This window comes from Asterias amurensis, chromosome 1 (genome assembly GCF_032118995.1).
Source record: "Asterias amurensis chromosome 1, ASM3211899v1".
Lineage (NCBI taxonomy): Eukaryota > Metazoa > Echinodermata > Asteroidea > Forcipulatida > Asteriidae > Asterias > Asterias amurensis.
This window is the reverse complement of record NC_092648.1, coordinates 1450844-1463227: the sequence shown is the minus strand read 5'-3', so window position 1 is coordinate 1463227 and position 12384 is coordinate 1450844. Positions and strand designations below refer to the sequence as shown.

General features: G+C 38.0%; 1 protein-coding gene across 2 annotated transcripts in view; it reads left to right on the top strand.

Annotated features, from left to right (window-relative positions):
- Nucleotides 1-12384, top strand: part of LOC139941880 (protein sel-1 homolog 1-like) — a 65293-nt gene that overhangs the window by 11150 nt on the left and 41759 nt on the right. For both annotated transcript variants that reach the window (XM_071938523.1, XM_071938532.1), the window contains 2 exons: nucleotides 1862-1949; nucleotides 6353-6501. In XM_071938523.1, the coding sequence (XP_071794624.1) occupies nucleotides 1862-1949; nucleotides 6353-6501 (237 nt within the window). The remainder of the gene's footprint in view (nucleotides 1-1861; nucleotides 1950-6352; nucleotides 6502-12384) is intronic.

The following is a 12384-nucleotide window of genomic DNA, read 5'->3' as shown; positions in this document are numbered from 1 at the left end:
GGGAATTCCGCGCTTATGTCAAGCGTATTTCATGGGTTCGCAAGGAATTGTTGCTTGTGCGCAGCTGCTCTCCATAAGAGGCATTCTTTCGGCACTTACACAGTAAGCAATTCAGCAGTTAGCAATTCAGCAGTAAGCAGAGCCGTGAAATTGGGCCGGGATGGCCTACATGTATATATACAATGTATATGTATTGTTTGACCTTGTGATTTTTTATTTTTTTTTTGGTTTTCAGGGGATTAAAATATCTGCTTTTGTTTGATGATATTAAAATAATGCGATACTTAATACCTTAAATCTTATTGCCGATATCTCTATGCAAAAAAATTGTTTACAAGTTATACACCACTTGCGATTTGAATCTCCTTGGCAGCATTAGATTCAGTTCAATTTAATTCAGTTTATTGGTCGTACCATGGAGGAAAATGCCCAGAACAAAGAAAGAATTTGCCCAGCAAAATATACTGTGCTGAGCAAAATACACTGTGTCGCCCAGCACAGATTTCCCCCTGATTGCACTTCAGCAATGATAGCACCATATCTAGACATGAATAATTTTGGTGAACTGCTCGCCTTTGGTTGACTAAGATTGATTTAGAGCTCACCACTAAAAATTTCTAGCTACATGTTTACAACACTGCTTAGTATATTTTTTAGTTACTTATAGATTGAAAGTTTTGGAAGTTTCAAAGATAAGACGGTTTGAGTCTGACCGAAGAGTGCTATCACTCTAAGACGGTTCCCTTCAGTGCACCTGGAAGTGTCATACCCTGGAGGTTAATCCTGTCCACTGCCAAACCTGTTGGGTAGTTTAACACCTTACTGACTCCACAAATTGAATTCTCATTGCGGCTGGTAAACATCCCCTTGGGTAGAAATATTACCTTTGTCTGTCCGGAAGGAGGGAGGGACACAGGGGGATTTGCACTTTAGCCTTTTGGTTATTATTGATTTATAGCCAGCGGATAGATTGATGGGTGATCAATTTGATCAATACGTTAAAGCCATTGGACCCTTTCGGTAAACAGTATTGTCCAAGTCCCACACTTCGTGTATCACAACTTATATATAAAATAACAATCCTGTGGAAATTTAGGCTCAATCGGACATCAGAGTCGGGAGAAAATAACGGGAAAACCCACTCCTGTTTTCGCGCAACAAACACATTTATTCTACAGAGGATTACTCAAACAGATTTACTCCACAGAAAATAACTCATACAAAGAATAACTTGACAGAAAATTAATCAACAGAGGGTGAAAGAATTACTGGAAGGTGAATATTTTGGCATAGAATAACTCGATAGAGAAATACTTGACAGAGAATTACTCTACAGAGAATTATTCTACAGAGAATTGCTCTACAGAGATTTAAACTTGTCCCATCTCTGCTCTTTGGCTTTCAACCCATACATCTTTTCCACCTGACTGCATCTGATACATAATAATGCCCCTGTATGTGAGTGTTGTCATTTAGCCTTTGAGAAAGGCTATACTAAGGTTCAAATGTTAGGCCCTATAAACCATCATCAACAACTCACCATTAAAAGTGCTTTGGGCTTGTGCGATTTGTTGTTTTCCGAATTGCAGTGATCAAGAGCAAATTGTTTAATCGATTATTACGCATGTCTGGAGAGGTTAGTGTTTTGGAATAAAGCATTACTTGATTAAATATGGAGAGGGGGTTATTACAAACACAAGTACAGATGGGTACACCTGATTATAACTAAATGTCATGGTTGGGTAGGTACCTAATGAATGAAGAAAACAACAAGTCCGGAAACGTGATTGGTTCCTGACGTTGAGTTATTAATTAGTGGACATCTTTCAATCAAATGTGTTTATTTTTCTTCTTTGTATAGGATTATGCTAAAGCTTTCCAGTATTTCCAAGCTGCAGCTGAACAGGGTTGGGTCGATGGACAACTACAACTTGGGACCATGTTTTACAGTGAGTAACCCCTTCAACTTTGTTTTCTACTGATAATAATACAAGATATAATTTCAGATATTTTCTCTGTAGTTATTAATCAAACACTTAAGATCAGCTGATTGGTCTGGTGTCAAGTGGTACAGTTAACTTGAAAAGCCGATTGGTCCAAAAGTGGTCATGTGATAGAAGCGAGCTGGCTGGTCTAGAAGTGGTCATGTGATACATTTAGACAAGCTGATTGGTCTAGAAGTAGTCATGTGGAGCAGTAGAAACAAGCTGATTGATCCGAAAGTTGCCATTACGTTATTACAATAAGTCATACTTTACATTACAGTATGTCACTACAGCTTGACTTTCTTTAACACTGCAGTTTGTCAGTCTATTTACTCTACATTTGTCTCTAAAGTTTATCATTTTTTATCAATCCCTATCCAGTAAGCTCAAATAACAAACATACATTAACACAAATATTTAATTTTAGAGTTCAGCCACAAAAATAGTGCAAGTAGTCTTGCGACATAAAAACAAACACACTGTACTCTTGGTGTTTATTAGTTTATTCAGTCACATTTTATTTGATAATGAAATCAAGAATCAATTGGCTCTATAAGCATCAACCAGACATTCCTCTGTAATGTTATCTGACAAGAAATCTTCGGTCCCTAAACCAATTACATTCCTCACTGTGTGTGACTTGGTTGACACCACTAATATGCGGCATTTGTTTTTGTTTCATCACAGTTATTTCTCTCGTTGAAATATTGAGACAATTTCAATCCAGGAAAGAACTTGACTCTGATGGAAGATTTTATTAGTAATTGAGTTTTGTCGTAACTTTTTATCTGTTTGTAGTTGATGGGATTGGCAGGTGCTACTGTTTTTTTTTTCATCCCGGGTTTTGTTTTTGTACAACTGTTGCAAAAATGTAAACCCTCCTATTGTATGTCCATTAATGATGGTTGATGAAATGATGGATACAGTATGCGATGTGATATTATGTGGTGACTGCAAGTACAATGTACACGTATACTGTACATACGTAGTCAACCCTCCTACTGTCAAACCATACCATATCATCAGTTGGTTTAAAATTACATGTTTAAATTACATAATGCCAGCCTGTTATTTAAGTAATAATAAAAGCCACATTTGTAGACTTGGTGTATGCATTTGTTGCCAAAATGGACAACAAGTTGGATTTGTTTTAAATTTGAGCTGACAGTTTAAAAACAAAATCTCAAGAAGGACTTAGCGTATCAACTCCAAACTTGGTTTGTGGATTGGTCATGGGATCCCCCAAAAGCCTATTGTTTTTTGGACCCCCTCAGATAAATATTAAGCTCATTATGGCTAAAACAAAAGAAATGTTGTCCGAGCGATATCTCAAGAATGACTTGGCGTATCAACTCCAAACTTGGTTTGTGGATTAGTCATGGGATCCCCCAGAAGCCTATTGTTTTTGGATCCCCTCCGATAAATATTAAGCTCATTATGGCTAAAACAAAAGAAATGTCGTCCGAGTGATACATGTATCTCAAGAAGGACTTGGCGTATCAATTTCAAACTTGGTTTGTGGATTACTCATACGATCCCCTAGACGCCTATTGTTTTGGACCCCCTCAGATAAATATTAGGCTCATTTTGGCTACAACAATAACTCAAAAAGGACTTGGTGTAGCAACTCCTATCTCAGCGGGGCATATGTGTTGTCAACACACCATTCTTGTTTTTGTTTTTTTCTGCTTGTAAGTTGTAATCAGTTTATGGCTAGTGCCAATTTAATTCTGTTTTTATTTGTACCTTAATTTTTCACTTTAACCATCTGCTTTCTATTACCAAACTATGAAGTAAAAAACAGCCTCACCTCCAAAGAGATATTGGCTTATTAGAATCCACATCAAATACATTGTGGAAAATCCATACCGTATTACATGCACTTTAGTTCTTAACGGACAACTCTCAAAGCACCTGCGCTTTGAATGGTGTGTGCTGGACCAGGCCAAAGGCTTTGAAATTAGTAGGTTTATAAGAAAAAAGGACAATGAAGGAAAATTTTGCATTTCCAGTGTTGAGAAATTTCAGTCTTTGATCTGAATTCAGACTTTTTAAGTTGGCTTGGTGAAGAAAATCAGCTTGTCCATACGTATGAAATCTGCTCTTTGGTTTTAAGCTCTAGTAATCAGCAGAGTGTGGGTTCGAGACCTGGTCTTGACACGTTTTTCCATAAGCAAGACACTTTTTTGTTCATCCTTCGGACATCCTTCGGATGGGACGTATAGCTGTAGCCCATGTATTATTAAAACACTTTTCAATGCACATTAAAGACTAAAAAAATGGGTTTGCCCTGATGTGTCTGGCAGTGCGGTTAACCGTTATCTTCAATTACATTGTAGGATTTGAAGGTTGCACGCGAACAAGAAGAAGTTCCCTTTTTTTTTTTTTTTTTAGATAACAATTGGGGAAAACTTCTAACTTTATCAATGCAATGTGGTATACTTTAATGTGTTTCTAGATGTCTATCACATACACCCATAAGTACATTGTGTGGTTACTAGATCTATTCTTGAATTCAATTATGTTTAGAATTATACATCAGAGTAACATATACTAAACCATATTGGCAGTACATACATGTACTTGTTCAGGCTAGAGTGTATCCTTTCACATTGGAATTAACACTCGTGTAACAAACCAACACTTGAAGATCTACATGAATATGGATAAGGATATCAGTGACACAAACTTCATCACCAGGTTGAAAGATTGCATGCATATTGGCGCACATGGTGCATCGGAGCTGAGCAAAGTCCGCAGGCCCAGCTGGCCTGCGTGGTTCCATCTTCTAGCCAGTAAATCCATGACAAAATTATTTGGGAGCGTTCTTGTTGTCCCCCTTGCAACTCTATGAGGAATACTTCAGTTTGTTCTGGCCCCGTTCTGGTATCCTGCTCATTTCTTAAGCAATTTCTTCTGCTTAAGCAACTCTGTGAAATTTGGCCCTGGAACATTCTAGGGGCACCAAGGCAATGACCAGGGCCCAATGTCATGGCTCTGCTTACCGCAAGCAAAGAATCAGCACTTACTGTACATGTACTGAAGCAGAGAAGTCTGAGCTTACTTCAAGCGTATTTCAAGGGTTAGCAGGTAATTTTGGCTTGTGCGCATGCATGCTCCATCACTTACACAGCTAGCCAGATATTCGGCGCTTGCACAGTAAGCGGAGAATAGTGATCGTAAGCAGAGAGTTTGGCAGCCTGGATGTGATGTGACGTGATCCATTGCACTTTTCGTAAGGATTTAAAACAATTATTTGTTGTTGACAGACTTTCATAAAATTTACCCCATTGTTGGCTGCAGGAACAGAGTTACAATATCTGTCAATGTTGAAATTATATTGATAAATTAATGTTAGAACTATCTCTATGATCGGAGATTATTTGGAGCTTTTTGAAAGAGCCGCTTGTATAAATTGTTAATCCTAGATGTTGGGAAGCGCTTCCTGGAATGCTTCCTGGAATGGCTTGTCGTTGAAAAGATGAGAGATTAGAGGGGAAGCTGGAGCAGGTGTTGTGTTGTTTGGTAACGTGGTCGGACCGGGGAACAAATAAGGCCCTCCATCAGTCAACGGTGTTGCTCTTTATCGCTACACAAAGCGAACAGAGATATGGAATGCCACCTGTAGTGTGTGTCCTTTATGGAAAAAGGCTCTTCTCTCATTGTTTCCGTACGTGGGTTGAAACGGATCGGAGAGAAATCGTAGTTATTTTTTAACGATATGAGTTGAAGGACAATAAGTGAAAGGTCACTTTGAAGGGATGGTTGATGAGTGCCTTGAAGATTGGATTTGGTGAAGCAAATACATGAAATATTAGTAGTGATAATTATTGTGCTTTTACAAGCCAAGTACAGCCCCTGAAAACATGTTACAATTAACTCTGTAAATCTTAAACATCTCAACTCCTTAAGAGTATGCAGCACCGGCAACCAAACGGCCACACACATTGCTTATTATTCACAGCATTTTTTTCTTTCAGGTTTGTCTAGCAACTTTGTTGACCAATTGATTTGCCATAATGTTAACTTTCCAATGAAGTGATGGAAGCAAGTGTAGCAGGTTTATTGGTCCAACAAATTCCCATTCTCACACTCAAATAACAAAAAATTGTCTTTCTTTTCATATAATTCCCTTTCTTTTCATATGAATCAGAAAATTTAATAAGTTGGGCATTTTTCATTGATTTTTTTTTTAAAGAAGCTTGCCAGTGCAGTTAAGCTGCAGTTTTCACAAGAAAGGACAAGCTCGTTCATTGTTGAAAATTCTTTTAATAATCAATGTAGTTTATCATTATATTGACAAGATTGACGTGGTATACATTTTTCTAAATAAAAACTCTACTGTATTTTTGCATTGTTTTCAACAGATGGTCTTGGTGTCCAGCGCGACTACAAGATGGCCGTCAAATACTTCAATTTGGCCTCCCAGTCCGGACACATATTGGGCTTCTACAACTTAGCACAGATGCATGCAACTGGAACAGGAGTTCTAAGATCATGTCATACTGCTGTGGAGGTAAGTTTTGTATCTATCATCCCCTCGACCAACCCCAGAGCCCGGTGTTCAAACTACCTGACCAACCCCCAGCAAACAAACCCTTGGAAATCCCAGGGGATCTCTTCAGGTTTTTCCCAAACAGGGCGTTCAAATTTTGCAAGTTTAGCTGAAGCCCACTGTGATGTTTATGTTCGTTTTGAAAGCTCTTATGAGAAATACATATAAAGCATGGCATTTGAAATGGTTTTATTTGTGAGTCTATAATAAATACTTGATAGTTCATTTCACTCCTGATGCATTTTTTCTAGGGTCAAATGAAAACTGGATATTCCAATTTGTCTTGCTCAACCCTAATCCAAAGCAGGGATACATGTAATTAATTACTTGGGAAAAATGTGTTGGGAAAACACAGTTTATCTATCAAATGTCGCCCTCGTGTGGTAGAGCACATTTTTCACTGGATTTAATGTTAGTTTTCCCGAGTGAGAGATTTTATGTCTTAGCAACAAAAAGTTTTAAGTATACAGAGTATGTTTCTCTTGTCTGTCAAAAAGCAACAAATATTTTGTTTATACAAAAATAAAAAGGGGTTTTGATGGGATTTGAGGCATTACATGGTGAGGTATCAATGTAAATCTGATTGTAATAATACCATCATATCTATTTTCTGGGTAGATTAATATATGTTCCTTTGAGAACTGGTCTTGTCATGGTATAGTGCTTTTAACAAGACCACAAAGTGCTTCACAGCAAAGCTACAATGTAGAACCTATAGCCGAAACTAAACAGAATTGAAAAGAGGATGGAGTAGTTCTTTGAATATCTGAAGTGAGGAAGAGTCTCTGATGTGAATATGAAGTTAGATCCATCTATTCCCTGGGGCCGGCTATCCCATAAAACCCTGGAAATTATAACGACAGAAGAGCCATGCAAATCTTTCATCTTTTTACATGTTTCGGACGTACTGGATTCCTCAACTATCAGCCTCTTAATTACACTTGGGGGCCGCGGCGTTTCTGTTCTTGACCCAATTTTATAGAGCTGCTTAAAGTGGGAACATTTTGCTGATCAGTTTTCAGCTAAGCAGAAAATAAGCTGGATACCAGTAACATATTGTTTATGTGACTAGGTAGTTTAGCTGTTAACCTTAATCTGGTAAGCACGATTGTGTTGTGCTTAGCTATTTTTTGTGCTTAATCGGCTCAGAAAATGTTTTAACCTTGTTATCAGTGAAGGGAGTTGAAGTCAGCCACCCATGTCATGCCTCTTTGGTAGGAAGTCTGTGACTTTTGATTCAGTAGTCAATTTTGTTTTTTCATCCGGGTTTCCTGATATTGTGGAAAACAAGTCCTTGGGTTTTTATCGGGGCTCGGTTCGTAGAATAAATTGATCCACGTTTGACCAGGCTCATCGTAATTCTTCGTCGAACTCACACAGTCATCAAGGTTGTTGAGATTTCATTTTATTTATTCTGGTTGTGAAGCCAAGGACTCTCAGAAAAGCAAACTTATTTACTATACTAGCGAAGAACCCAATGGAGAGAAGAAAATGAAGGAAGTTTTTAGTTTTAGATGTGGGAAGAAAACCCCAGAGAATTATTTCAGGGAAAACCTACGCAATTAGGTAAGGACCATTGAGATTCGGGACAATCTGGCCGCTGTAGTTCACTGTATGAGCTCATTTTCAAAATGTTTCCTGCTCATTTTACTTAATGTTGCAATGTGTACTTTTGAAACATTATTAATGTTGTGCATGACTGTACAAAGTGTGATTTGAAAGGATTTGTGTTCCACTGTTAGGAGTAGATGGCAATGTGCCCATGATGACAGTTGATTTTGGTCGACATCCCAAATCAGTATATTCCTCACATTGTAATGGCCGTCTAGATAAATTGTTTCATACTGTAGGTTAGAATGTATGCCTAATTGTTGTAGATGGAGATTTTATCCAAATTCTACAACTCCAGTCCTTCATTTGTAAATACTAAAATAAATCTGTTCTTGTAATTTGTACGTGTTAATACTTAATGCATCGTTGTTGCCCAGTATTCTCAGACGTGTAGAGTTACGCATTGTTACTGCCTGCCTGTGTAGAGGGCTACCCCAGTATGCCTTGCACTGAATGGATATCACAATGAATACTGTAGCATCATTCCATGCACAAGTCCCTCCGGAGTTCGTCTGTAGAGGATTCTCTTGCAGTTGGATAAATCAATGAAGAGCCTCTGCTTGAACCATCTGCTGGTCCCTAAGTACACCAACGTCTCACAGTGTTGCCCCCCCCTCCCTTGTCCCTCCCCCTCTCACTTCTATTCTCTCTGATCCCAATCATTTTATTGGCTTTCTCATTGCCGTCCTGATGAGTTTGCAATGTCATGCGAGAAATGATGGAACCGCCGATGCGGAAATTTATCTCTGAGCAAGTTTGGCGTGAACTAGCACCCCCTTGGAATAGCATTGATGCGAGAATAGAGCAACAGCCAGTTCACTGGAAATGCATCACCTGTAGAGGAGTTTACTCAAGGGGTTGTCTTTAAGATTCCCTAAGACTCCTGCCCCCACCTTCTTTTATTGTTTATTTTTTGTATGTGGTGCAGGATGCAACTTAGGGATTGTGGACAGTACAAAAAAAGAGGTACATTTTGTAAAATTTTACTTCCTAGCAAGGGACCCTTTCTATTTCCTCTTGTGTGAAAGGGGCAATACCTGTTAAGAAAATACAATACTTTTTAGTAAATAGTATTAACTCAAGTTTTCGCCCCAACCCTTCTTAATCCAACAGCATGTTTTGTTGGATTCTGTTGGTTTGAAGACCGCACTAGTAAACTGACCATGCTTTGAATGGGATCATGCATACCACCATAATCAAAGTCCAACATTTTCATGACTTTGGGTGTTTGGTGTCGGATCTTGTTAAAGTGAGAAATAATCCTAATGTAGTATCCTCTGTAGTTAGATGCGTACTACTGCAGCTTTTTGGAAAGCTTGGTGGTCTATAGTGGTTTTGACATCTGCTCAAATGGCAACGGTCTTGGGTTCGAATCCCACCTGAGTAACATGCTTATAAGTGGATTTTGTTTTTTAACAGGACTCTGGGAAAGTACATACTGAGTAAACAGTGCTTTATAACATAAATCGGTGCATGGGTAAAGCACAAATAATATTCTTTATTCCTGATGCAAATTAAATTAACAGCTAATGTGACAGTCATTTACTGTGTGCTTAAAATGTGAAAGCCTAAATGTTTTAAAAGCTGTTTTGTGTACAGAAAACGCATGTAACAGTCGTATACTGTTTTCTTAAAACATGAAAGCCTAAATGTTTTCAATAGTATTGAATGATTTGTCCACAAATATATGGCTGAATGGCATATTGATTAGTAGTATATTTTGTTAAGCTCATGCGTTTCCTCGAGTAAACCCACAAACCTTTTCAAAAGTGCAGATTAAAGTTGACGCTGGAAGTGGTTGATTTTCACCACCGTCCCAACCTTTGTGTAAGAATTCAATTTTAATCAAACTGCTCCGATGGTGTCGGAGGGTGAACAATCAAGCAGATGTTTTCAGAAGGCTTTTGTGAGTCCCTGATTACTGACATGGGTGCATGTTTATATGGATATCATCCTCTAAAGAGAGGAGTTTATCGACACCCTAAACATTCCAACGAGATGCTAGGCTTCCTGATGATCACTTGCACTTTTGGTGGAAATATGACCCCTTTGCCGTCAGTTTGTTTTCATTTTGGTTCTGAGACCCGGCAGCTGAAAGGTTTCTTCGAGGCATTGTATTGGCCTAAATACTCGAACCAATTTAACAAAACTTGCCAATCTACCATAGACTCTCGCACACATGTTTGTGCTTTCTCAACATGTTTTAGCAAGTCAACAAAATTATACAAAATTACACGGTTCCGTAGCATGGTTGAATAATATATCACTGTTTAGGAATTGAATTTTACACTAAACAACAAGCCCAAGGCCAGGTTTTTTTTTGTCAGGCCTGTAAAATCTTGACTGGACAAGTCCGGCCGTCTTGTGTTTTGTAGTTGATGAATAAAACCTCACTGTGTAATTTGACAAAAACAAGTTATGTTCGAATGTTGACTATGAGTCTGATAAACACCTGTCAATTCTATTGATTAAAGCAGTGTACATGTACTTACGTGTCGATGTGTACCCATAGAGACAAATGAGTTAAATTTTCTCTTGCAGCATATGTCTTGGGGCCTTTTCAATTACAAACATTTTGCATGTTAAACTGTTCTGGTCTTGTTTGAAACGATTGTGGGCCAGTAAACATTTTGAGCTTACATGTACATGATCAATTTGTGATTTGCCAACACGTCCTACGATGTAAGTCATACCTATGACGAACATTGTAGTATTACTCTATTGGAAATAAAGTCAGTCTGATGATCAAAACGAGAAGAAGACTTTTTGGTAAAAAGCAAAGACTATTTTTATCATAAAAAGTTGGAACTTGAGATGAGCTACATGTAGTAGAAGGGGGTGGGGGTTGGATGAGATACATCTTTAGCCAGAAGGGATTTTGTCATCGAGCCATTCTGTCATGTCTTTTCTAAAAGACGTACTGGAATTGGAAAGCATTGACTTGTCTTGCAAGTGAATCCATGGGTTTGTAAAGCCTGCGAAGCAGCCTGATGTGTGTAAAGCGCTCAGAAAGGAAATTGGGGCATACTATAACTGAGCCCCAAAGGGATCATGGATGTGATGAAGATGATAGCTAGCCTCAAGGCTTTAAAGATTTATACTCCCTCCTTCTTTCAGAATGAAAATCTTTCTGTTCCAAAATATCTGTTAAAGGGAAGAGAAAACTCTTGTGGGAATTCTGTTTTCAAAAAGGAAACAAGTTGACCTGTTATTGAGCCATTCAGAAGTTTAAAAGAAATGAATTTGAAAACAATTTTGTTTAATCAAAGATTATGGTTGGTGTGTAAACAAGAACTTGGGGTGTAAACAATGGGAGAAAGAAATGTATGCAACCTTTTAAAAAGGGAAAGGAAAACTCAAGGGAATCGTTATCAAAATCAAAACAAGTTGACCTGTTTTTAGCCATTATTCAGTCAATAATTTGTAATTGTGTGCGTTTATTTGCCGTCCCTTTTCTTAGAAAATGTGTGTGGCTAGGTTTAAAAGAAACAAATAAATTGGGGTACTCAAATATTATGGTTGGTGTGTAAAAATGAAGGGGGAACGAAATAGATGTAACATTAAAAAGAAGAAAGAAAATTTGGGCTACATGTTATTGTTATGTAACCCTAATCAATAATTTAAAATGTAGTGAGGTTAGTTGCTCTCTCTTTTCTTTGAAAATGTGTGCGATTAGGTCAATGAAATGAGAACCAAAAGTTGATTTTCAATTGTGAAGGGGTTGTTTTTCATGATTTTTGAATTAATCGAAAAATAGGGTTTGGGGTAAACAAGAACTTGAAGGGGAAAAGGAAGTGTATGCAACATTAAAGGAACACGTTGCCTTGGATCGGTCGAGTTGGTCTATTAAAAGCGTTTGAAACCATTTGTTATGAAATGCATATGGTTAGAAAGATGTTTTAAAAGTAAAATATACTGATCCACACAAGTATCACTCAAAATTGCACGGTTTTCCTTTTTACGTCACAAACTATCACGGTCGGCCATTTATGGGAGTCAAAATTTTGACTCCCATAAATGGCCGAACGTGTTAGTCGACGAGGTTAAAAGAAATCCACGCAATTTCGAGGCATATTTGTGTGTAGATCATTGTATTCTACTTTTACAATATCTTTCTAACCATATGCATTTTATAACAAACGGTTACAGAACGCTTTTCATAGACCAACTCGACCGATCCAAGGCAACGTGTTCCTTTAAACTGAAGAAAGGAAATTGGGGCGTACTGTAACA